The sequence below is a fragment of the Vanellus vanellus genome (assembly GCF_965231255.1).
Source record: "Vanellus vanellus genome assembly, chromosome: 3".
Classification (NCBI taxonomy): Eukaryota; Metazoa; Chordata; class Aves; order Charadriiformes; family Charadriidae; genus Vanellus; species Vanellus vanellus.
Window position 1 is genome coordinate 55,737,994 of NC_138907.1, and position 27,465 is coordinate 55,765,458.

Consider the following 27,465-nt stretch of genomic DNA (forward strand, 5'->3'; position numbering starts at 1 on the left):
GTGCACGTACTGCTTCTATCAGGGTACCTGGGGTTCTAAGATGAACAGCAATAACGATTGTTACACCAGTTTCTTCTTCTCATTGGTCAGGGACAGAACCTCATAGCTCATGGACTTAACTCAGATTATTCTTGTTATTCTCTTAGTTTAATTACTAATATCGTGATAGATAAAATTACTATTCCTATCCCTTCTTCTTTGTCTTAAATAATAGTAGTAATGGCTATACTTAGATTTCCAAGGTTTACGTGCCATAATGATTGTCATAAATCACTCTTTAGTGGTATAAATCTTATCTAATGTATAAATTTAGCGTATAGGTTTATGATAAGAGAATGTTTTGGGTGTTTTCTTTTGGATCAATTGATAAGAGTTATTCATTAAGATGTTTTGCAGCTATGATTTGATTAATATACATCTTAAAAAGAGATCAAGCATGCAGGTGTGAGACTTCGTTCTTGGCTAAAGCCTATTCCTGTCAATGCAGGATTTCACTTTTCATAGAAAAACTAGTGTGAGAAGTTAAACTCTTCCTGTGAAGATAAAGAATTAAATATTTTATGGGAAAGAGGAATTAAGTTTCTGTACTGCATGTTTAGATTTGTACAGTTTGGCTGCTGAAGCAGCATGATCTAGAAACACAAATATTTCTATAAGCACAGTACAGGTTTGTCCTTCCAGCACTGCTACAATCTAAAACTTGTATTGCTTGTTAGGAGAGCAGCACCTCTTTTTTTTTTTAATCTTTTTGTACAACCCTGTCTAATACAGAACATTTAGACTCCCGTGTGCATCTAAAACTTTGGTGTTCTCAGAGGTCAAATCATACATCGTTAGAGATGTACCAAGATTACCCCATAGTGGTCATTGATTTACTGATAGATAAATAAATACATTGCTTTTTTTTTCTTCTGTGTAGTGGAAAGGTATAGGTTCCACCTGGGATTTCACCATACACTTTAGAATTGAAATCGTTCCTGGACTGTTGTTAAGTGTTAGGCTTAACCAAGCCTTCAGGTCGTTTGACAATTTCACATTGATCCCAGTCACTGGTTTTTGAGGTTCAAGCTGTACATGCTCTTGGTAATCTTAAAAAAAGACTACTTTGCATAAATGAAACTGCGTGAATGCAACATACTTTTTAACATGTTCCACATTGATACAATATTTCAGAACAACCTTTTTTTCCTTTAAATGTTTTAGTATTTTGAAATTCTAAACTTTTGATAGAGTAGTTCTGTTGCCTTTTTTGTTGTCTGTTGACAGATATGTACAGATGCAGTAGTGAATGTGTAGAATACAGCTGTATAAACAGGCTTTGCATGTGCAGGCCCTTGTTGCCTTAGCCATAACCATTACACCTCTCAAGCTTTTTGACTATTTGAAATATTTGTGTGCATGAAAAAAACCTTTCATTTTAACAAATATTTCTTAACTGTTACTGTTAAGTATTACATGCTTGTTTGCATTAGTATCACATCATGAAATTTCTGGAGGAAGACTTTATTACATAAACGTAAAGATGCATTACTACCCTTAAAATATCAATAAAATTCAATTTTCTTATTCGTGGGCATTCTTGACAGCAATTTCTTGTCAAAAGGGAAAATAGAAAAATTCCTTGTATACTTCTAGTGAGTGCTATGGAATAATATTTAGGACCCTTATGAGGCAACTTCTATCTTTAGCATCTGATTGTGGACTCCTGTGCTTTATTTCCTTCACTGGAATGGAAGCAATGAACTTTTAGATATTAACATATTGCAGTTATTCAGATGATCAGATTTGACCATTAAGAATTCAGTAAAATTCCTCCATACAAGGAAGAACACTTCCATAAGCACCCTCAAACCAAAATTCTGTAAAGGACATCAGTAAGGAGTTTTGCTGGAAAATGAACTTGGCAATGCAACAGCAAATACAAAGAACATCACTGTAACAGTGGGAAAATAATTTGAAAAAAGGCACTGTAGTTTCACACATATTGCACGCGTGGTTGTAATCTTCAAGATCCTCTTTCATCTGACTTCCTTTTGCAATTACATTTTTCATAACTAGGTTTTTTTCAAAATACATATTAAGTACAAATATAATTCCTATCTATAGCATGTAATTAACTGTTCTGATAAGTGTCATGCTGAAAATATGATGGTTTTCACTGAAATGTGAGGAAGCATATTTTGTAAGGAAAACTTTAATAGGAAGGAGCAAGTGACTCTACAGTCATTGTGGGTAATGTCCAGATTAAAAAAAAAAAAGTAATACGTAACAAATTCTATCACAACTGGCTGGTTTGTAGCTAATAAGCAGTAAAGTTCCTAACTGCAGTGGAAGAAAGGATAAAATAGAAGCTGTATTTATTATACACTGGTTTTGTGTTCCAGCAGGTCTTTGTGATATTAATGAAGGTACAATGGTGCCAGAGGATCGCTGCAAATCACCCACTTCAGGTAATCGTAACTTTCTCTGATTGTCAGCTTCTTATTTGTCCAGAAGATGGCATGCTTTAAGTCAACACTTACTGCTTAAGTAATTATATAAAACCTGTTGTCTTCTCACAAACTGAGCTGTCATAAATTTGGCAGTGTTGCACAACTGCATTTTTAAAACAAGGCTGATTTAAGAGATGCAATAGGGATATGTCATAAAAATCAGTGAAGAGAGATAGAATCAGAAGTATTTATGCTTCAGGGAACATACTGCACAGTGGAATTTTGAAACCTTGTTAAGAGATGCACAAATTCCTGTAATAGTTCATGTGACTGTGTTTCAAAGTCCTCAGAAGTGGTAAAGATTATTTCTGTAGAAAGAGCTGTTTACTTCTGCTTCCTCATAAGTGGTAAACTGCTGGTTTTTGTTGGAATCAGGTCTTCAGAAACTAGCATCCTTACAAAGTAGGAGTTCCCTATTTAACACTCCCCCCTCTTTTTTTTTTTTTTGACTTGCTATTACTGTATGTGACTATCTTAAATGAAAGCTTCAGCAATATTGTAATACTGCTTAATATTTTGTTTAATATTGATTAGTTGAGGCTATAGCCATGTAACTACTTAATAGTGTGTTTCAGTATATAGTATTTGAGATGAATATTTCATGTAGTAGCTAAACATTTGTTGCTTATCTGCACCGTTAGTCTGAAAAAACTTTTCAAGTAATATGCCACTAGCTTTTTCATTCAAAGCTGCTTAAAGTTAGTTAGAGTGAAGGACAAAATTGCAGGTTTACTCAAGTACCTAAAGTAGTCTGTGTACTCTTTGCAATGTAGTGAAAATGGTAATCAATATAGGCATTTAAAGATAGACTCCTTTCAAAGCCAAGTTGAAAGCTTCATAAAAAAAAATCCTGCTTGTAGCTCCAGTAGAAATTTTAACATAAATTTTAATTTCTGATTTGACAACTGCTGTCTTTTGATGTTAATTTTAAATTGTGCAAAACTCTCATCTATATCAGTCAATGTCATTTTCTTTTAGGCTAACCCCTTCTTAAACTGAATTAGATTTATTTATAATTAAAGGAAAATTTGGCTGGAAATTTTAAAGTCTTAACTGAAAATGTAATTTCATGACAAACCTGTGTAATGCTAAGTATTGGCTTGCTGAATTTGTCAACTTCACCATAATTTTTAATGCAGGCATTTTTTGTGGTGTTAAGAATAAAGTGCATCTTTCCCCTTTCATTTTTAAATATCAAGACCAATGTTTGTAAACAACTTGCTGTGTAGTGCTGCAGTTGTAGTAAATCACTTTCTCTGTCAAGACTGAGGAGGCCTGATGATAATTCTTACTTAGGTGTTTGAATTTGACAAAAAGTCCAGGGTAAGTCTAGTTTCTGATAGACTGCTATAAAATGTGTACAATGAACAACTAATGAGATGTAACCCTTAATTGATATTTCTTTTTCCCTTTTTCCAAAGTCACTCAAATGTCAGCTCAAACCACTTCTGACTGATACCGTTAAAACTTAAAACACTATTTAATTTGAATGAGAGGGTTTCTTTCATAATTTGGAGTAAAGCCCAATTCACCGTTTCCACTAACAGTGCAATGAAAGCAAGCCCAAAGGTGAAAATCAAGGTTTATATGGAAAAATCCTAGATGTAATTAACACTAAAATTTGCCTCCCCTCCCTCTCTGTTTACCTCCCTCCTTCCTGAGTTGTGCTAGCTGAAGTAGGCTAAAACTTGATGCAAGTCAGTTAAGAGGATCAAAAAAGGAGGCAACTTAAATAGATGGATTCAGATATCCTGAAAGGAAACAGAATTAGAGGGAAATTCCTAGTCCTGCAGAGGTAGGAAAATTTCCAGTAAGTCTCCAATTTATGAGTTGGCTATCTGAGAAGACTATTTTGAAGTAAGTTCATATTAGAATAAAATCTAGAAGTTTGGAGACCTGAGAAAAAAGTATATAATGTCTCAGGTACACACAAAATAGTAAAGACAAAGAAGTACCAAAAATAGTGAACAGACAAAAGACGGAGGGTGTAAAAGTACTGTTGCATTCCCCTGTACAATAGAATCTTGAAGTGGTGGGGTTGGACTGTGCCTTGCTTCCCTCAGTTCTGTCTTGTCCTCCCAGCTCTTGGTGAGATAAGGCTTTTCCAGTTTTCCTTTGAGAAGAATACTCAGAGGGAAGTACCTCCCTGATATGGAAATCATTTGGTGATCTTTGTGAAGAGAGAAAAGCTGCAGTTCCTTAGGTTTGGTTTAAGTTTTATATCTTTTATGGGGAAGAGCACAAGACTGGAGAGAAGCTTGAAAATGGCATTCCGTTTTGGGGGATATAGAGAGGACACTTCAGAGAAATCAGCTGCACAGTATTGGTGAGCTTGAGATGCAGGAGAGAGTCCAGATTTAAATGAACTTTCTGCAGTCTAGAGGTTCTCCAGCACAAAAAGTTTGCTTGTTACTGGCTTTAGATTGGAGGATGGGATTGGCAACTGAGTAACTGAGTGCGTTATTGGCTTTGACTGCTACGATATGATCTCTAAAACAGATCAGCCACTCTTTGGGCTGAAGTCTGCATTTGCTCAAGTGATCTAAATCTTCCACCTCTCCCACCTTTCTGTGCCCAGGTGAAGAGAACTGGAAGCTAACTTCCATTAGACTTCCTCCAGTGCGTGCTTGTACAGTTGAGAGGACTGTGAAAAGGACTACCTGCCTATGCAAGTTAGGAGAGTATCCTACAGTTTTAATAATGCAGATCTATAGGAATACTGTGAAGATGCAGGAGAAATAATAGCCTTATCTCCTACTTTTTCTACAGAAGATAAACAGTAATAAGCTTAGGCTCCAGGGGCATTTATCTGACCCGTAAAACATTGTATAGCATTGTAAACTGACAAGTTTGTGTTCATGAGTGTCAAAATGCTTGCATTCTATTCTTATTTTACACTTCCACAATATAAAGTCCAATGAAATCTGGCATTTTTTAGTTGTTTTAATTTCATGACAAGGGTAAGCCTCAAGTTGTGGCCTATAGCCACCACTGGGTTTTCAGTACTTAGGATTCAGAAAAATCCCAGAGTGCAGCCTTGGCTCAGAGCTGTCTGCAGAATAGTTGAACTGTGGCCCAACAGTGACTTACTACATTGGAAAAAAAAAAAATTTTTCAAAACTTGAGTTTATTGTTATGGCAGTGTTCTGTGAATCGTAATTTAGGTTAATTTTTGTGTCTGGAACTGTGATTAGGACAGCAATCTAGTTATTAAATGTAAATATTTTATTCAATAAGGGAAATATTTCTATCGGTAAACTTGCTGCACTGTGCAACATTGTACCTTGTGTTATAATTTTTGTGGTTAATCTCAATAGGGCAGAATTCTTGTCAAACCAAAATAATTTGGACTTTGTGGTATCCAGTACAGCTACAGAGGATACTGGTGTCAGTATTTGATATTTTAATACGTCTTTGTATCTTCCTTGAACTTAAAGCTTGTATTAATACATCGGGTTTGTGTCAAAGATACATGTTTGTATATCCGTTTCATTCTGTCTTCACTCAGGTTCTGGTTCACCAAACAATTCTGATGATGATCAAAAAATGAATAATTTTATAGAAAAGGGTACAGTATTTTTCTTTTCTATAGTCTTATTTTTTTTCAGTTCATCCTTTGATACACTTAGATTGATCTTTTTTATTGAAATATTATTTACAGTGAAGACCAAAAGCAGAAAGTTTTCCAAGATGGTAGCCAATGACATAGGTAGGAACTAGAAAAATTCTTCTCTGTTCCTGATCTAGTGCCTTATTCTATGCAACACTAACCCAGCAGCAAAAAAAAATAAAATCAAATTTTAATGCATTAAGTTATTAATTTTTCATTCTTTATGCTAATTGGTAATTCTATGGGTTGCTTCTGTACTAAATACACTGGGCACAATTTTTAAGAAAATCAAAGATGATGATGGTTTAAATTCTCTGATCTTACAATTACACTTCTCTATTTTCTGGATGGGTGAAACTCTAATCTGTACTAAGAGTTCAGTCTATGCAAGTCACAACATTATTCCACTACTTTTGCAAAGGTACGCTTACTTTGAGAACACGTGGCTGACTATTTCATGTGCTGCGTTCATAGCCGTATGGTCAGATTTCCATATGACTATGGCCAAGATAAAGGCAGTATCGTGTTTTCATTTAATCCTCTGGAGAATTTGGTCATATATATATAACTACACCCCATTATGGTTCCAGAACTGTATTTACTTTTCTTCATCAAAAATGATACAATACCCTACCAGCTCTAGCCTTGTGTCTCAACAACTTGATGACAAAATTGCCTTGGAATATGTTGTATGCAGGTAGATTGAACCCTTTTATGATTGGAATGAAAATTTAACTCTGCTTCTGGCAACTGGGTCATTAAATAAGTGAAGGCAGGAGTCTGTATGATGTAATTTTGGGAAAGGGAGTCTTCCTTAACTGGGATATGGTTATTTTCATTTCAGAATCACTGTGTTAATGGGTCACTTTGTTTTTGTTCAGTAAATTAGTATATCATTGTAGGAGGACTGCATTTCTTCTTGTTAATCAGATCAAAAGGTTGAAATTACTTTATATAGTAAAACTTTTTGCTAAACTACTATTTCATAGGTTGCATTGAACTATAGGTTAAGAGTAGGGAGGAAGAGATTTCTTTTTCTGTAGTCTCCCTTTGCTTTGCTGTTTGGCAACTTAACTTTTATCCTAAACCATTAAACCTTCTCATCGCAATTTAGTAATTGAGAAGAATAATTCCAAATTCAGTTAGATAAATGGGAGTACAATGAATTCATCTTTGGAAGCTGAGGTACAGAATTAAGAGCAGCAAGAATATGCCCTTTGCTCAGTACTATGTTGAGCCTTCATTGCAGCGATAACAGAAATGTAGGGAAGATGAGTTCTGAGACAGTGGAAGCCTGAAGTTCCAGAAAGCAACTGGCTGTCACGAATGCTATGTCAATTCATCTGTAATTGGAAAAAAAAAAAAAAATAATTACATGAGTATAACATGATTAATATGTTCTCCTAAAGGAAATTCAGGCTAACTAGAAACTTATGTTCGGTTCTTCTAATGAGAAAAACCACACTTAATCTTGTGCGTGTTGTATCAATGCCTGTTGATGAGGTAATGTTTCCCTTTTGTCCCAAAGCAGTTTCTTCTGAATTTAAGACAGCCTATCTTGTGCAAAAAAACATAGTGTGTTTGAGTATGACTTCATTATCTTTTTCATTTATTTAAAGAGTAATGTTACAGCATTGATTAAAAAATGCTAATGATAATTCTATAGAACTATTGACATCTGTTTCAGCTTGAAGCCTTTCAACTGAAAGTATTGTGAATGTTTTTCACAGCTAAAAAAAGCAAAACATTTGTTTACAAGTAATGCATTCTTCAGGGTATAAGTTAAATGTAGAGTTAATTGAGACAATAATGCATTTGATGTAATTCATAAGTGTCTCCCAGTCAGCCCATACTGTGATTTGTGTAACTTGCGGTTTATTGGAAGTTTAAAGAAACTTAATTATTTCATCTGCATTCTGTTAGTTTTGAGTGGCTTGATGCCGTGCATGGAATGTTTGGTTTTTTTTTTCACTGACATGTTTTCTATACCTTATCTGGCATGTTTACTCTGCATGGCTCTTTCTGAACTTACATTCTAAGCTTTTCCACATAAGTAAAACACTTCTTGTTAATAGTTGCATGTTTTTCCATTTCATTGTTTTAAACTGAATTGCCAACTAAATCTGAATGGACAATGAGTTTTGTAAAATGTGAGTGTCACTGTCATTGACTTCACCATGTTGTAAGAAATAAGTTTACCATCAGGTGTGTTCACATGGATGACTTTGGTGTATGTAGCATGGTTGTAGCTCTTCACACTGGCATATAGCGCAATCAGTCCAAGTTCCTTCCATTCTTTGTCACTGTGTGAAATGTAACCTTTCAAATGGATTTGAAAACAGAACAAGAATTATTTACGTTGATAATTTCAGTTTCTGTTAATATCACTCCTGTGGTTTTTGTCATACAGGAGCAGTGAGTAAGGGAATACTGCTTGCAAGGTGAGAAGTAATTTCATCTCAGTGATAGGGTTTAAGGTGGTAACATAATACACATGCATTTAGAAATATGAAGCCGCTGACAATTTATTCACTTTATTGAAACTTATATAGAGGCATCTTCGTTTCTACAGTTTTCTATCATTAGTGACAGTAGCAGGAAGTATCATTCTTGCTTCATTAAAGGATCAAAAACCATCTAAGACTGCAACAATAGCATAAATAAAAAGTAAATGCTTCATGTACCAACACAGCAGCTTTGCCTTATATACTGTTAAGATCAGTTGGTCTGTTTTTTTCTAAATACTCAGTTGTGACCGTTCTGTGCTAAGGAACGGATAGTAACTCAATTTAAAGACCTATTGTGAATATGTTGCTTTTGGTTCATGTTTCCCTTTTATTTGCATCAGAGGTGAACTTTGGAATATTTGCAATTACCTTGGATGTATGGAGATACTTGGCTTAACTAAGCATTTCTAGAGATCATAGAAAATACTGTGGCCATTATTAAAAGCAGCCATTTCTCTTAGGAATGGCAAATATTTGAAAGTATAAATAATGTGATGTGAAGAAGTACAGAGAAGTGTACCAAATGTAGATGAACTTACAGGAAGAAGAATTGGTAGGAAGTGTTTGATTTCTAATGCTGTGTCACTTATAGAAAGGCATTGTGATCCAGCTTCAGTGGAAGCAAAATCTTAAGCTGTTTTACTCGTACTTTGGTCGGTTAATTATTTGACATGAAGAGATACATGTGACTAAATATATAGCTACAAATCAGATCAGAAGCTAAGACGTATTGTAACATCTATTTCTGGAAGAAGCTTTAGTAAAGGTGTATGCAAAATATTGTAGACTGTAAGACCTTCAGAACTGTTCTAGTAAGCTACATGTCAAATACTTTTCAGGAAAAAAATGTTTTATTTTCTTCAGTTCATAAATTTAAAAACAATTGCAAACAATATTAGTAGGCAGATCTAAGCAGGGTAGCATTAATTCCAAATTTCTTTTATCTCTGATGTTACTATTGACATAAGGTTTTTCACATTTGTTACATTCTAAGTGTACACCTAAGTATTTCAAACAGTGCTAGTCATTGACTGTTAATGCTGTTTTCATGGAATCAAAGCTTAAGATGCTCATAAGTTCTCATTTTCCCTAATGCCAGAGTAAGACTGTTTCTTCCAATGTGTTTTTAGTAATTTGATCTCATTGTTATGTCAAGTACATCTCTTATGTTCTCCTGTAAAATCGTTTTATTATGCTTATATCAAATTTCAAGATTTCAGCATTGTTAATCTATTTCTGCATTGTACTCTCACCACTACAATATTCAATTCTTTAAGCATCTTGAAATGGGTAATATAAATTTTTCATTTCTGTGCAGTTGTCAAATAGAGAATAATTTTGGAACTTTGATGTCTAACAAATTCTAAGCTACTTAGTTATTTCTCATGAAATGTTAAATGAAATAGGCTTTATGTAACCTTCTCTTGTCTGTCAAAACACCAAGACACTTGTTTCCTTTATAATCTTTAGAATATTTTCTAGAGGGTTTAGACTGTTTCCTTAAACAGGGAATGTATGAGAAATCACTCTGTAGCTTTCAAACTGATGTGCGAGACACTGTAAAGTATCAGCTCAGGGTAACCCACCACAGATAAAACGTAACTATGACTTTGAAGCCACAGCTTCCTATTGATAGTTCAGTCATGTCTCAGCCTTCAGGTAGTCTTCATTGAATTGGATGAGCCTGCTATGCTGAAATATAAAACGCTACGCCAAGGTAACCTTTCATATTTTAATGCCTGCCCCCTCAAGCCTGACCTATGAGAAATCTCTAAGAATCCTGAAGGTTATTTTTTGACAGTTCTCTAATACCGTAATTCTATATCATACTTGTTTAATTTTATATATATAAGCAATAAAGAATGTGTGTGTGCCTGTGTATGACTCTAGGTTTTCTAATTTAGAGGAGTATTAAATGTAGGTGTAAACACGGGCAAAATAGTCATTGTTACATCAAGCCAGCAGAGTGTGAGGAGGTGCTCTCCAGTCTCTCTCTCTCCTTGTCTCCCAGCAGCTGCGGAAGGGTAGCTTGGCTGTAAATGCTGCAGCAACCACCACCACCAGAGGTATTAAACTCTGATATGACAGCTAGTACTTGAGGTCAGCCACACCCAGGAGGAACAGTCACCATCACCTTAGCCCTGTTGTACAACTGGAGTAAAAAGCCTGACAATCAGCACTATCTCTGTAGATCTCCATCCTGTCTTTTCCATTTCTCTGATGTATATCTTTTGTGTTGGAGAAGTTGTCTAGCATGTCGCTGTTTTTATCTGAGGCATAGCTAAAACTGAATTTTCCAAAACTATTGTAAACCGTAAGCCAGATACGAATACAAGCAGGTTTGTTTTATAGTAAGTAATGTTAGTTAAAAAAGGTTTAGCTGGCAAAATATTCCTATTTTCTTACTGCATCTTTAGGCACTTTGTTCTTTAAACACAAGATGGCACTACTGCTACTTAAATAGGCTCTTATTTCCTATTTACATTTGAATTATTGAGGTTTTTGACATTAATGTATGTTTTGAAACATATTATTTTGCATAGCACATTCACAATTTCTAGCAATGACGTCCTTTTTAGCAATTCATGTATCCTCTTGTCTTATTAATGAGGTATAGTTCAGTGTTTGTAGAAAATGTCTGACAAATTCACTTTACCTTATCAACGTAGTTCACGCAGGTGGCCTTTCACTAAGGAACAAAAAGCTAAAACTGGATTGACTCTTAGAGTCCAACACACTTGTTATTACCTGCTATATTACCTGTTACCTAGTATCTTTTTTTTTTTTTTTGTTGGTTGGTTGGTTAGTTTTTGCCAAGTTAAAGTTGTGTCAAACATTTCTATTTGAAAAACCAAAAGTGACCACTCTGATCTTCAAAGTGACTAAGTTAACTAGACATTGGTGGTATTCGCACGTGGAAAAAGCTGGGGGGGCAGGGGGGGAACACTCAAATTATTTTCGATGTGCATACTTCAGTATCTCAGCTTTTATGATTTACATGTTTAACATAGGAAACAAATCTTACGTTGAAGAACTCCCATCCTGTAATTCACAGTTCCAAATGAGGTTTCATGGTCTCTGTTCAAGCTGACAGCAAAAAAATGGGCTCCTGGTTACTAGTGGTGTTTTGTACCATGTTTTCTGTTTGTATAGCTGAGCTCTGATCTGAAACAGGAGTTGATCTTGTCAAAAACAGCCCTTGGCAGAAACTTAATTTTGAGGAGCTTGGCCTCAGCATTAAGATAGGCAGATGCCAGTGCAAGGATGAGGGTAAAAAAGATGTAATGGGACTGCACTTTTCAGTTTCAGCCTGCACTAAAATAAGTTAAAGCACTAGCATTTCAGCCAGAGTAAGTAATTTCAGTTTAATTTGAATAGGACGTACTTTGTAACATTGACACATGAAGGAAATTAGAAGATTATTTCTGGAGTCTTACTTTCAAGTTTTTATAATGTATGACAGGAATAAAACCGTTCAACTATTCAGATAACTAGCATTTGCAATATTAATGAGCATAATTGTATTTAACTTTTTGAAGGAGTGGAAGTAACTTTAAATCACATGCTGCTCTTCAGGATATGTAGAAAACTGAATTATTTCTGTTAAAATGATAATTTGAATGAGTTAACTCCATTTTTAGCTGAGAGAAGCTGCAAGATTCAGGCTGCTTTATGACTCGTATCCATTACAACATAATCCTAGAATTATCAGGCTATTCTCAACATCTACTTTATGTGGAGAACTGTTACCCTTACAAGACAGTGAAGAATTAAATGATACATCAAAATTCAAGCATGTGGCTGGGAAAAAAATTAAAAGTCTAGCCCAGGTCTAGCAGTTAAGCAACATCAAAATTATTCCTTCTCCAGTAATTATTGAAAGAAAGGCAGAAGAACGTTGTATGGCTACTAGTTTACTGGTGACTTTTATTATAGCAGCATTTGTTAGTATCGCACTGCATTTTAAATGGACCACAAGATTTCCATTCCTATAAGGAGAATTTTCCAAGTCAGGGATGAGTTCAAGTGCTATTTCAATATTATCAAGTTATACTATCTTTTGTTTGACAGCATCGCAAGTGTTTGTATGCTGCTGCTTTTATAATTATTCTCTGTAACGTCTTCATTCTTCTGAAGTTACAGATTACATCTCAGATTACCAGGTTTTTTTACACATGTGCATTAGTGTTTTAGCATAATAAGAGTTCATCTTTTCCCTATTTTAAATATCTCGAGTTTGATCAGGAAGTAGGCCAGAAGAAGAGGGGATGTAATGTTAACTTTATGTAAACTTTAGTGCACGTTCTTGCAGTAGCCAATAGTCTGTACTCTGTCCTCTCACCTGAGGAGCTAAAACTTGAGGTTGAGCCAAAGCAAAATACATGCAACCCATCAAGTTCTGCCTGAAGCCTGAGGAGAAATGAAGCTTGGCAAAAGTCATTAAATGCTGTGTTTGGGGATTTTGGTATCTTCCATGTTTTACTTTGCACCCCTCCCTTGTGGAAGTGAAGCTCTGCTTTAGTAGAAATCCTGTTAAGTACTGCAATTAATGTAATAAGCAATTATATATCAAATACTGGGAAAGAGGCAAATAAAGGCCAGCAGAGTCATGTTTATTCTCTTTAAAAAAAAGATATACTTCACTTTTCAGCAAAGATGTCCAGGAAGCTAAGTTTGCCAACTGAGTTAAAGCCTGATTTAGGTAAGTTTACATAGTTGATTTTATTCTTCTAAAACTGTTTTACAGAATGCGATGTACGTTAAAGAAAGAGTTGTAATTTATGTAAACTATCATGACTTCATGTTGCATTTATCTGAAGTGTAGAACTAAAATTTTAATTCGGCTCTTTCTGGGGGCTCTCAGGCACAAAATGTCATTCCTGTCATCATAAGGTAAGCCTACAAATCTTGTACATGGCTTATCACACTTTCGTCAAAATTTTTAGGCATCTGTCACTCACTTTACTGGTAGTGCTGTGATAGCAAAAGTGTGAAAAAGCAGATAATGTACGGAAAATTGCTGCCTGTTTAGGACCATTAGGACTACGTTTTAAATTGAAAAATTAAATACCTTATGTTGAGGTCCATTCAACAAATAGTTGGACATAGTTTTAAAAATGATAATTATCTTGTGACCACTCTCTCTAAATGACAATAATATACAGCTGTTTGGATGGATGACCAGTCTGAGAATGTAACTTTTCCTGAAAAAGCACAGTACCTTTTTATATAATACGTAGCTCAGTTGTGAGGTCTTGCACAACTAAAACAGCAAATAAGTAGATTTATTAATTTTTTTAGTACTTAGTCATCAAAAGTGGACTGCCAGCGTGTAGATCGGTTCTAGCTCCCCTGCCTTCTTCTCTAAAGATGATGGGGGGCAGCTGTAGACCTGCAGCACCAGATGCAGCCTGCATGTGAAAGCTGGCTTCTGCCTGCCACAGCTCGCTCCCCCTCCTGCAGCACAATTGCTACCGCAACCCCAGCAGAAGACAGACGAGGATCAGACTGGCAGCTGCAGACTGTGTATTTGACAACTGCTGCTATCGGCAAGGAAAGAGTCCGTGGCACTGGGATATCCTGAAACTGAGCTGGACCACCCTGATTTAAAATTGCGGCTTGCTCCACTCAGAGAAATGTGAAGTTGGAAGGAACCCTCAGAGATCCTTTAATCCATTGCTGTGGCAAGGATCCAGATGTCTGGCAATTTAACCTCGCATCTATTCACGAGCCTCCAATAAATAAGATTTTAGAAAAATCCCAGACGGAAAGTTCCAATGTTCTGTAGTCAGACAAATTTCCTGTTATTTAATCAATCTTCCTTGCTTCCACGTTTACTTTTCTGTGTCCTTTCCACAATGAACAAGGATAACAAGGGCTCCTTATCTTTGTTAGCCATCTTTTATACTGTTGAAAGCTGTCATTTTATCTCTAATCTTCATTTTTGCAGATAATTTTATAAAAAGAAGTTAAGTTCCTTCTCCTTTTTTTAGGTTATGCTGTTTAAATCTAGGATGGCCTCTGATAATCTCCTTTTGGAATTTTTCCTCATTTTTCTAAAACTCTTGTGCCCAGAACTAGAAGGATTTAACTGTGGCCTTGTTGGCGTGAAAGAGCAGAAAAATTTGATTTGTCTTTTCAATCTGTCTCTGTTCATCCTTACTATGTTTACTAATGGCTTAGGGATGATTTCAGTTTAGTGTGAATTTTATCATACTTTGCAAACGGGAACACATTTGTACTTAAATGTTATCCAATTCATTCTAATTCTGCTGCTGTTTTACTCCCAGTTCTTTGATAGCAATAAGTACTTAGAAGTTTTCTTAATGAAGACTGGAGAAAAGAGAATGCTGAAATTCAGCATTTTCCAATCCTGAGAGTTTCAGCATTTTCTATATTATTTAATATTTGCTCTTCTTTCTACTGAAATATTGGAAACTTTTTTGTCATCTTCTGCTATACTCATAAAATAGTTCATACCTTCAGAATTGTAATAGCCTTTGTCTGATTTTGCTTGGCTCTGCACGTGTGTAGATGCCTCATTTTGTTCTGTGTAAAATTCTTCTAGGTTTTCAGGTCTGTAAGTAACTTAAGCAATTTCTTTTTATTATTTTACTTTTATCTTTTCTCCTAGTGGGATAGCTTTTCTATAGTGTTCTTCAGAGATTGTCAGCTTGCTTGTATTTTTTGTCACTGATGCTGCCGTATCTACTGGCTCTAGGAAACAGCTGAAATACCTTTCTCTGAAGTTCATTATCCTTATCTCTTTCTCTCATTTTCTATGGCTTCTTGAAACCTACTTTTCCATGATGTTGTTCTTTCAAATTACTTTTCTGTCTTTAGATCTGTATTTATCTTCCATTTTCCAAAACAAGTTATCTTGAACATACTCTAGTCTGCATTATACCATTGCTTTTCAATGTTGTAATTCAGATGGTTAAGGTACCATTCCACTGGGTCCTATCCTTTGGTTTACTTGCTCAAGAGCCTCATCTTTCCATCTTTCTGATAAGTGGTGCATAGTGGGTCATCACACTGTTGGTCCTTCCTCTTCGTCTGAAACTAATCCATTAAACCATAGGGTCTTCCTTGACTTCAGGATAAATAATATGTACTAAAGCAGTTAACCTCTTTGTTCTTAGTTCTCTCTTCTGAACAAGTTGTCTGCTCTCCACAATTCCTGTATTATCTGGCAAGATTTTTATGGGATTTTTCCTGTCCATTCCATTGTTTCTGGATTATGTACACATGCTCTTCAAATATTCAGCCAGATGCAACTCAACAAATGCACATTTAATTTTGTGTTGCAGTTAATGTATTACTATATTCAGACTGATTAATCCATGTTAAGAGTTGAAAAAACATTAAGTTAGCAAATATTCAAGCCTGAAGAAACAAACATCTTAAGAGGTAGTGGTCATTAGAAGAATTATAAAAACAATTTTTTTAATTGTTTCACCCTGGATTTGATTTTTTTTTTTTAAATGTGAAAACTTAGGATGTCAACATCTGAGTGGTTGACTTAGTTTCTTTCTATAATCCATGTTTTACACTTGACTTAGCTAAAATTTGGCAGGACAATAATTTTCCTATCCTTGTTGGAATGAGACAAGTATCTCCTGAGAAGATTCACTGTTTGTGTTGAGTAGATGTCTGTATTTAGTCAGTTGAAATCTCGTTTGCATGCTTTTCAAATGCATGTTAGATGTTCTTTGTAGAAAGTTCTGCAATAATTTAATGACATTAGTGTAGTGATACTTCCAGAAAGTATGTGGTTAAAATGTTGCTATTTAGCTCTTAATCTCGCTTTAAAAATGTTAATTGTATCTAAACCCTATCCAAAGGTTCAAAACAATAACTTATTTCTTTAAAAATCATTATATAAATTGCATCAAACTTTTACTAGTAAGGGTTGTCTTGTGCTAAAGTTTTGGAATGATGAGGTAAGTAAAGCATTAATGCGTGAATGCATAAATTCAGACATGCTGATGTGTTAAGTATCACCACACATACAGACCACACACAGGTAGAATGGAGCAGCATGTTTACTGATCTGAGCTTTTTTAATGTTAGAATTCATTCTCTGTTACGAGAACCTTGTTTGCCAAGTAGTGAGCAAGATGTCCTGTAAAGCTTTAGTGCCATTTCTGGCACTACAGTATTTAAAATGGAAATCTTCAGCTTTGCATACTGATGCCAGGTGGCATTTGGTAGCATTTGATGTGTCTTTTGCTAAAAGTTTGGGTGTATATAAATAGCCTGTTAGACATCCTCCATACAGTTTTCCTAAAGTGTGACAATATTATTGTGAGTCATTACAGGTTACGTATTATCATGATGTCTGGGTATCACTGCTGTTTTTAAACTAAAATAGTTGCATCTTCATAGGATTACTAAACCATGTTCCGTGGAAGCCAATGTTTTTTAATCTGATAAATGAACTAATTGGCAGAGAGGTTTGTAATTCAGTTTTTTAAGAGGAGGAGTCCTGTTTGATGATAACTGTTACTCTCTGTCCCAAGAAGACAGAAATATGCATGACAATTACCTAACAGCAACCTCTGCAAAAAAAGATTGGGCACTTTGTTCAGGATACGGTGTTGAAAACTGACCTGGACGGAAATATGACTGAGGAAGAATACAGGAGTAATAATCAATAGAATGATAGTATATACTTCATGCTAAAGAACGAAAAACAAAATCTGAATTCTCTTAATGCTTGCATTTTGCCATTTTTTTTCATTATACTGATTTATTTTCAGATGTCAAAGACAACTCTTTCAGTCGATCCCGGAGTTCTAGTGTAACTAGCATTGATAAAGAGTCACGCGAGGCAATTTCAGCTCTTCATTTTTGTGAGACTTTCACAAGAAAGGCTGATACATCACCTTCCCCATGCCTGTGGGTTGGGACCACACTGGGTACAGTGCTTGTCATTGTATTGAATTTACCCCCAGGAGGAGAGCAAAGACTTCTTCAGCCAGTAATTGTTTCTCCTAGTGGTAAGTAAAGAGCAGATGAGCTAAAGTATACTTTGAAGTATTAATGATGATGTTTGGGTTTTTTAAAGATGCTTTTTCTTAATTATGGATTGATTGAAAGTTAATATATACTTCATTAAATTAACAGTTAACAATCTAGTCTAGAGTTAACAATTCTAGATCAGTTACTTCATCACTGGAGTGAAGTTGCAAAGTTGAAAACATGACCTCATATAATATAAAAATATCACTTCAATGTATACTTGCTCAGAAAAGCATGTTTTCTAACCTTAATGTAGTATGTGACAATTGTTAAACAGATATAGCAGAGCAGATGGGTATTTCAAATATTCAAATTAATCTTTTCTTGTAATGAGATACAAAACTTTCAGTTTTCCTGTGTCATGAAAAGGGAATATAAATTAAGGGTTGTATATTGAACAACTAGCTTTAAATATTAGTGATAAAATATTCTTTTGGATTGCTGTGAGAGGTCTTGTGTCTTGTTTTTCTGATATACAGCAACTGATTTTGTTGTAATTATGTATTAATGCCTTGCTGAATGTGCTGTTAGGCACATTCTTCTGCTACCACTGTCTCACGCAGAACATGCTGCTGTGCTCCGCTGTGCTCACACAGATGGATGGTATCAGGACATGCAAATTGCAACGTTAGCAAACGTTCATGGTTTTACTTGCATGTGAATACATGCAAGTGAAATAAGAAATGTATTAGCTTAAGATCTGGCCTACGGAGACAGTGATTTAAACAGTGGGGAGGGAAAACTTTTCCTCTTTCATTTTATGCTAGAGAGAAGTGGATTTGAGCATGAACTGCAGCAGAAAAAAACCTTCATGTTGCTTGTTTCTGAACCTGTCTATATTGAAGAAAAAGGAGGTGCTCACTTTGGACTGAACATTTATTGTTGATATTAACCACCGTGTGCCCTCCTCAGGAGAGAATTGCATTTGTGATGCTGAACTTGAATACAAATGTGCATTCCAGCTTGGCTTTCCTAATAAATGTGTATGTTTCCTTTGAAGTTAATGGAAGGGTATGCATACACTTAACCCTTGAAAACTGGTTTAACATTTTCTTGAATATATGTGTGCTCTTGCACATGCTACATTGGGTTGTAAACATCAAAGGTTTTGGTATGTCTGTTTTGCTACAGAGGCAAGCCTAAGTTCTTGGGGTTTTGTGGGTTTGGTTTTTTTTTTTTGTTTGTTTTGCTGGCTTAAAGAAATATTTTGTAGCTTTAAAGACAGTTTAGGAGAACTGTTTTAGAAATGTGCTCAATTTCTTTATCCTAGGAACCATCCTGAGGTTAAAAGGGGCAATCTTGAGAATGGCTTTTCTGGATACCACAGGATCTTTGGTCCCACCAGCACATGAACCCTGGAGAGAACACAATGTTCCTGAAGATAAAGATGAAAAAGATAAATCCAAAAAGCGACGACCTGTCTCAGTGTCCCCTTCTTCCTCTCAGGAAATCAGTGAAAACCAATATGCAGTGATATGTTCAGAAAAGCAAGCAAAAGTTATCTCACTGCCATCCCAGAACTGTGTTTATAAGCAAAACATAACAGAGACTTCTTTTGTTCTTCGTGGAGACATAGTGTCATTGAGTAACAGTATCTGCCTTGCATGTTTCTGTGCCAATGGACATATTATGACTTTTAGGTAAGACCTGTTTGATAGTAACTTAAATATAAAAAGAACAATTAGTCTTCTGCTAGATAAGAAGTTTCCTTTTCCATAAGAATATAAATTAAAATCTACATTCGCTCAGTGTTGATGAACTTCTAACACTTGGGCCTGGATAGTTTTGATTATGCATTCCTATTTGTTATGCCTTCAACACATGAGAAAGTTTACCTGTTTAGCTCAAGCTACCCTGATTCAACAAAGAGTTCCAAATGTGTGATATAGGTTCTTGAGTTGATGAAGATTCTCAAATGTAAATTTACTCCCTGATGGGGAAAACCGCATTGAGTCAGACCTTCAGTGGTCCCTGACCACAATTCTGCTTATTTTTGTGCAGCTGTTCGCATCACATTCATGCCTCAAGCTTATCTTTTTGTTGTGTAGCTTGATTGTGTCTTAAAGGCCTTAAACTCAGGCTATAAAGACAAGATGAATTGCTAAAGTTGTAGTATAGAAATAATCTAAAGAGGCTTAAGTTATGAGTTCAAACATCTGTAAAAGTAATGTTTCAGTGTACTTGCCTGTCACCTGTGTAACTTTTAACATGTCCTTTTCCTTGAATATTTCCAAATGCTATTTTATTCTGAACAGCAGTGTGTATATATCTGTCCTTCCACCTACATTTTAGTCTTTACTAATGCTAAGATGAATGTGTAACATGGCATTATAAAACTATGCCAGTGAAATTCCTAAAAGGTTATTTTTAAGGTTGTGAAAACAAGCTCTCAGCTCGGGAAATTTTCTAAAAAGATACCTCTTCAGGAAGTTTTTAGGAATAGAACTAAAGCTGATCTGATACATGCTTCAATTAAAAAATAAGTTTTGATCATCTGTTAACTCCATTGATCTATATCCCAGCATATGTTCTAAACATCTCTAGAAAATACTGCTCACCTTGCAGGGCAAACGTTCTTTTTTCCCCCTAATTAAAATTGAACTTAATGTTCAGGTACCATATATTCAAACAAATCCGGTTTTCTGCAGGATTCATTGTGTTTTCTAAAGAACTTTGCATAGAGGTAGGTGCTAAACTATAAATATTGAATTGTTATATTGTGTAGGGAAGTTGAACTCCCAATTATTAACTCCATTTCATAAGCACGAATTTCTGCTGGGAAGTGGATTTAATGCGCTGGTTTTGTAAAGTTGTGAGAGCATTGTATCATACCCAAGATGCCCAATACTTACCTACTGATAAAAATTTAGACAAGAGTTAAGATTCTGTTAAATTTGTTTGATTTTTCTGAAAATGCTATCATGGATGTCATGCTTATTCTATCTAATGTTTTTGTGTTTTTTCTTGAAGCTGTAAGGATGTTTTTTGCTTCCATTGGTCTGAAGCAAAGCACTTCCCTGTTACTAACTCACTCCTAGGAATATTCTTATTTTTGGATACATGCATGGCAGAAGTGTCGTTTCTGGGTGATGTGCTTACAAGAGAATATTGCTTTTTATTTCTTACCTGTGGAACTTGCCTCCAAAGTCATGTTACCTGTTCTTCTTCCTGTTGTTTGTCTTAGATTAAGTCTGCTAAGATACAAGCCAGAATCTGTAAAATGCAAGCTTAACATTTAGAAATCTCAGTAGCATACCAAAAAAAACCCAACACTTACTGTTGTGGTTACTGCATCTTTCTTTTTCATTACTTTTGGCTTCACTTTGCCCCTTTATTGCTTTTTTCGGTTCTAGAAATAACAAACTTATGCAGATGGCATCTGCAGCAGAAGCTGCTTGATGTCTTGTTGGTACACGTGCAGTTAACTCTTGTGTAAATTATGTTTTTACACAAATTTCATAGGGGATGTTTTTGAGACAGCAGTTTCTTTTGGGTTCTTCTTTATCAAGACATCAGGTGTTCAGTCACTTCTTGCTTGCATTTATTATTACTTTGAGGGAGAGGAATGTTTGCTAGCAAGAGCATTGTTACAGCCTGAGCGTGTTGCATCTGTTCTTCAGTAGCGTGATGCAGTAGGTACTACAGTTACATGTGCAGAATCAGAAAATACAAGGTAAGCAAACCTTGCTCTAAGAGGACATCCTCTTAAATATGCAATCAGATAAAAAAAGTGGACATAATTCTTAATATTGTTGAGGCTGCTGAATTAGCTTTTCCTTTGAAAGCACACACCCCTGTATATTTTCAGGTGTTCTTGAGAAGAGGTCTTTTGGGCTTGTCATTTTAATCAAGGAGAAATTCTTCACCTGAAAGAAGAGGTTGGATGTTTAATTGTAAAAAGTAGATACTTATCAAAATACTTTGTTAGTAATTACTGAATAAGGCTTTAAGTGTATATGTCATTTACCCTGTTTATATGGTACTTATGGTGAAGAGAAAAAGAATGTATTGTGGTTTAGAAATTTGATCAACAACAGACAATCCTGCTATATTTAGTGGTGTTTTTTAAATTCTTTTTCTTAAGTTTGCCAAGTTTAAGGCCATTGTTGGATGTATATTACCTGCCACTCACCAATATGCGGATAGCCAGAACATTCTGCTTCACCAATAATGGACAAGCACTGTATCTTGTCTCACCAACTGAGATACAGAGGCTCACCTACAGTCAAGAAACATGTGAAAATCTTCAGGTAATGAATTTGAAATAAAATAAAATCACCATTTTCTTAGGCTCTGAGGTTCTCACTTCTAGATTCATAATGCTTACAGTATAAAGTTGAGCACTTTGGCTTTGGTGCTTTTATTTTTCTTACTGTAGAGTGCCTGATTCAGGATGAATCACTTCTAGTCTTCAATTTTACTGTTTCATCCATCCTCTTGTATTTGAAACAGTTTCTTACTTAATTTCCTTTTTGATCGATAGGAAATTTCCTTGTTTAACATGGGCAGTTATCAAAACTCCCTTGTTCAATTGATGCTGGTGAGATGCGTGCTGACGTAAGGAGGGAAAGCTGACTCAGGATACTTGAAGGAAGCTATTATGTTTCAGGGGAATTAACAGCTTGAAAAGGTTCTCAGCCATTTTTCAGCTTGGAAGTTGTATAGAATACTGAAATAGCAGAGATGCAGGCTGTAAGCTCTACTTTTGTACCATGCATGGCTATGAGCATTCATATATATAGTTTCAACAGAACAAGATCAGGAGTGTTGCCCAAGTTGTTGAGGGGCAAATGTAGCTTTACTGGAACCAATTTCTTTGCTACTAAATTTCATGAGCTGTAAACTTGCAACTCACAGAACAGATGGTTTGGACGCATTTCTGAGTGTGTTTTTATTTTTCATTTCCTAAGTCGCCTTGCAACAGCAGATGCCTATTAAATCATATTAATTTTGAAATTCAAATCCACAAAATAAATCCTTAAAGTGAAAGACTATTCCATTAATTTGTGTGTAATAATCTATGCCTTGTTGTGTCTCTTCTTCATTGCAAAGGAAATGTTGGGTGAGCTCTTCACTCCCGTAGAAACACCAGAAGCACCGAACAGGGGCTTCTTTAAAGGTCTATTTGGAGGTGGGGCACAGTCACTTGACAGAGAAGAACTCTGTAAGTTTTTCGTATTTCTTATTTTTCTGGTATTTCTACCCAAGGAAGCAGATAATCCTTGAGAAATGTATTAATAGAACATTACATCTGTGTTAATAGAACATTACATTTGCAAAGAGGAAAGTAAAAAAAGGAATGACAAATGCTTTTTCATAGCTTTTGTGTGTTGTACACCTTACCAACAAGATTAGAAAAGCTTGGTACTATCTTCTCACAAGCTCCTTTACCTCATTTGTTCAGGAGTAGATTATAAACCAAGAAATGGGACAACTGATCTTATTTTTATTCATCTTAATGAAGTATATAGTATTGACCATGCTTTTCTTAATGTTAAACTGAAAGGGGTTGGTTCTGGAGAACAGTGTTCTGGACAGTGGGAAAATTAAAACTCTGTTCTACTTTAGTTCATTTGCTAGATTCTTTCCTCATTTGGCTTGTGCAGAGATTCCTTAGGAATGAGAGCAAGGACAGAACTATATGATAGTTCAATTCAGTCTCTTGTTCATAGGACAGGAAAACTCAGATTTAGCAAAGTTTATTGCTTTGTCATCTCATTGTCTTTTGTTGTTTTCCTTTCTTAATGTGGTGGCTTGCAGCGTTTTACAGAATCATAGAATAATATATTAAGGAAAACAACTTCCACTTATTCAGATATATTTGTTAGATAAAACACCATATTATGCAAGTTTACTTGTAAGAAGAACTTTCCTTTTTAATGTGATATGTAGCTGTTAAAACAGACAAGGCTCCCTGGCAATCCTTTATTTTCTTTATTGGTTCTCTTGATCTATCCAATAAAGATTAAATTTAATAATTTAAGTCTTTCCTACTTCGGCCTATACACTTTGAGGTCACTTTCAGCATTAGAAATTCTGTTTGTATTTTTGTATGTGTAATACTTTGAAAGGCTCTCTATTAGAGAAATCTGTGTGGACAAATTATATGTTTAATTAGTGTGACTGGAACAGGGAAAAACTGCCTTTTCATGGCAACAGAAAAGCACTCTTGTGACTTTAGAAGCTATGTCTTTACATCATTTCAAGTTTCCACCATCAAGATTTGGCTCAGATCTTCAGAAGGAAAATAGTATTGAATGGGAGAAAAAAGCCTAATTGTATCCTGAAAGTGAATTCAGTGACAATTCAAAAGACATCTGAAAATGTCTTTAAAATAGTGACATGTGTGACATGAAGGTCACAGCAGAATCTGTAATAAGTAAAATGATGTCTCTTTTTTTATTCTTAGGAATTCAGAGAAAGACATTTATAGTGTGAATTGAAATCTAAGTTGTTCTTCCTAGAAGCGTAAAATCAAATCAGAAAATCTTGAAATCCTGCATCAAAACTTGTTAAACAAGTTAATATTACTATTCCTATAGGTGAAAAAAAGAAAATATTTAAACCATAATTTCATTGTTTAAAAAAAAAGTTAAAGATTATTTGGTTTGAGTTCAGCACCCAAAAATGTTTTGGTCTTCACTCAACGTTTTGTAGAGTACACAATTCAGCATGAGTTTGACACATCCTTTAAGTGTCTAGACTGAACTAGAGGGCTGATCTCCCATTATGAGCAAAGGAGATGTAGTCAGCGTGGCTGCTAGAGTCTAGAGAGCTGTTCAGCTGACCACTCGTGTTTAGGGTGAGCTGAGTTGATCTTACAGCTGTACTGCCTTTTCATGATTTGCATTACGTTACTTTTATTGACAAGATTTTTACAATAATGAGACTACGGACATGGAATCTTTAGATGTCTGCATCTAAAACTGAACTTCTACCAAAGAAAACTGCTGGTGGAGTCATACTGGCTGGCTACACCAGCAAAGCACTTCCAGAACTGACCACAATTCGTATTTTCAAAATTCTCCTGCTTTGTCTGCTGAACTCCCAACACCTTCCCTGTGAAGTGGACTATATTGTTAAAAACCACTTCACCGGCATAATTCTGTTGGTGAGTGTGATGCCAGCAGTTCTGAGAGTTTTGATTTCTCACGTGAGCCATGAAAAGATTATAATTTTATAACCTGCCTGAAAACTCAGAAATATGTTTGAAAAATCTCAGTTTTATTAAATAGTTACATCTAGTAACATTTAGTGAGTATTGCTCGTAGTCATGCCTATGATTAGGTGTTGGAAGTCCATGCAAAGAAATGACACCTCTATAAACTATTTGCATTGATATTTATGTAATAATGATAGAAAACCTTACTATTCTGTTTTTGCTGTTTTACAAATGCCTCCAGTTGGAGAATCAGCATCTGGGAAGGCATCCAGGAGTCTTGCCCAGCATATTCCAGGGCCTGGGGGTATTGAAGGTGTCAAAGGAGCAGCATCTGGTGTAGTCGGTGAACTAGCGCGAGCCCGGTTGGCACTAGATGAAAGAGGACAGAAACTAGGAGAACTGGAAGAAAAAACTGCAGCTATGCTTTACAGTGCTGATTCTTTCTCTAAACACGCTCATGAGGTGAGTCTGTTATGTGTTAAACTAACATTAAACTGATTCTTTATCAAATAAATGCAAGTTTTGCAAGTAACTGATATCTGCAACTGGATATTAGAGGTATCTAAAGAGAATGCAATAACTTTTATAAAGGACACTTTCCTTTTATCAATTGATCATTACTCCTAATAATTAAGTATTAATGTAAACAGCTTTGTGTTGTGGCATGTTGGTCTAGAGCATACCTTCTGCCCGAGTGGCATGTAGACTTCTAAAAGTGCAGCTCAGTTCCTATTACATAAAGAATTTGTCACTGAATTAGAGAAGAGTAATGTGTGAGATTCGTGTGGTTCTTAAGAAAGATCCAATTGTTGTATGCAAACCCCATGAGTCCAATTTTTTTCCTCAGTGACTACATAGGACAGCTGTTCTCTTCTACGTTCAGGCAGATCTCTTTCCATCCCCTAAACGCTCGTGCAATCTTCCCATTCTCCCAAAAAACGTCTTTTTCTATCTGAGGCCAGGTCATCAGCAGTGATGCCACCATTAGAAAATTCATCATGCTAAATCCTCGCAGTTCAGCAGTGTTTTTGTTGCAGTTTTGAGAAGACTTAAAGTCCCTCTTTCTGCTGCTTTGCAAGCATATAATTTGTTTGTATCATTGTACTTTTTGAAAGTACATTATAGATATTTTGATACCTTATAGAAACAGTAATTAGAAAATGTTTTTGTTTGTTTTTTAGATGATGTTGAAGTACAAAGACAAGAAGTGGTACCAATTCTGATGATGCTCATCAATTACATCTGTTTAATTTTGTCCTGATGAAAAAAATCTTGGTTTTTCATTAATTTTGGCAGGACCATTGAAATTTAAAGGAGTATTCACCATTGGATACTGTTGTTTCCTAGCACAAATCACACACTGTTTTACCTCAGTCATGGCTTTAACTGAGGAGCTTTATATTTAAAAGAAACACACGTGAAAAAAACAAACTTGAGTGTTTCTTAGCTGTTGGTTAGCTGAGAGGTGGAACACAGAAGGTAACTAGAACGTGTGGAAAAGAGGGTAAAGGGAAAACTTAGTGTGAGATGGGCAGGGGCAATGCAGGGTCAATCCTGTGTTAATATTTCATATGCCAAAAGTTCTTGTGCTATTGTAATTGCCGCCAGTGTTATACCCTCCTGTGAGGAGAGGCAATAAATCAGGGGTCCAAGAGCTGGAATAAAGTTGTTTGTCTTGCTGGACAGTAGCTGACTTACACTTACCCTCTCTAGGACTCCCTATATTTACCATTATTGTTGAAGAAGAGTTGAAGTTTGCTGTCACTTCTTTCATTGGAAAAGCTGGAAGCTTGGAAGATTTCATGTTGAAAGTTGTATACATAGTTGACCTGTGCATAGTCTTTTCTTGGACCCCTGATTGAGTATTCTTGTATTCACATCATATTCTGTGAAGTGCAAAACCAGAGAATACACAATTTTTGCATTAAAAAAGTGAATAATATGACTGGAATGTGTGTCATGCTGGGAGTTTTCATTTGTGTTATGGCCGTGCAATGTGAAATGTGGTAACATCTTCATTGTGGTAAGAATACTTCAACTTCTGTTCAGTTAAATATCACTTTTTGCCAAAAGTAGTTATCGGTTCGGTTTGTATAACACTTAGAATTGGCTGTGGGTTCCATTCATGCTGTGAATTTTTATAAATGTTTAACAGAATGTATCTTTACAGCCATTAATTAAAATAGCTGAGATAGTTTTGCTCAAAACTTAAGTTCTAGATGCCCCTTTAGTCCTTTACTATGAAATCAGATAATCTTGGACTCAGGTTTTAAAACAGTTTTACACTCTGTGGAGGTGCTGATGCATGAATAATGGCAAGCATCTAATATTTAATAATTGTCAGCGTGTTGTTCAGCTAATTTCTAAATTCTGCTAGTAGAGCTATTTTACGAGTACCTGTCTCAGCTCCACCCAGCACGAAAGGCAGCTGGCCTAAAGTTTGCATTTAGTCTCTAAAGCTGTATTTTCAATGTGGGCAGTATTTTCAAGTGGCCACTAAAACTTCAGGAATTGCTGAAATAATGTTTAGTTTGGGTGAGGTAAATAATATAGCTGAGCTAACTCATTAATGACTGCTGCACTAAAGCTGTAACAATGGGAATAACTAGAGCTCTTTTAAAAAGAGAGGATTCCTTAAAATAAATGTTTGCATTTCAAAAATTATTTTAG

The 27,465-nt window shown here is 35.5% G+C and overlaps 1 protein-coding gene across 1 annotated transcript in view; it reads left to right on the forward strand.

Annotated features, from left to right (window-relative positions):
* STXBP5 (syntaxin binding protein 5) overlaps positions 1-26,739 on the forward strand; it is a gene marked incomplete at its 5' end in the record, with an annotated part of 105,871 nt that extends 79,132 nt beyond the window's left edge. Inside the window, 10 exons of the mRNA XM_082481873.1 lie at positions 2,385-2,450; positions 6,001-6,060; positions 6,154-6,201; positions 13,261-13,311; positions 17,372-17,611; positions 18,904-19,273; positions 21,718-21,883; positions 22,686-22,797; positions 25,037-25,257; positions 25,977-26,739. Of these exons, the coding sequence (XP_082337999.1) occupies positions 2,385-2,450; positions 6,001-6,060; positions 6,154-6,201; positions 13,261-13,311; positions 17,372-17,611; positions 18,904-19,273; positions 21,718-21,883; positions 22,686-22,797; positions 25,037-25,257; positions 25,977-26,018 (1,376 nt within the window). The 3' untranslated portion in view covers positions 26,019-26,739. The remainder of the gene's footprint in view (positions 1-2,384; positions 2,451-6,000; positions 6,061-6,153; positions 6,202-13,260; positions 13,312-17,371; positions 17,612-18,903; positions 19,274-21,717; positions 21,884-22,685; positions 22,798-25,036; positions 25,258-25,976) is intronic.
* Between the last annotated feature and the right edge of the window lie 726 nt (positions 26,740-27,465).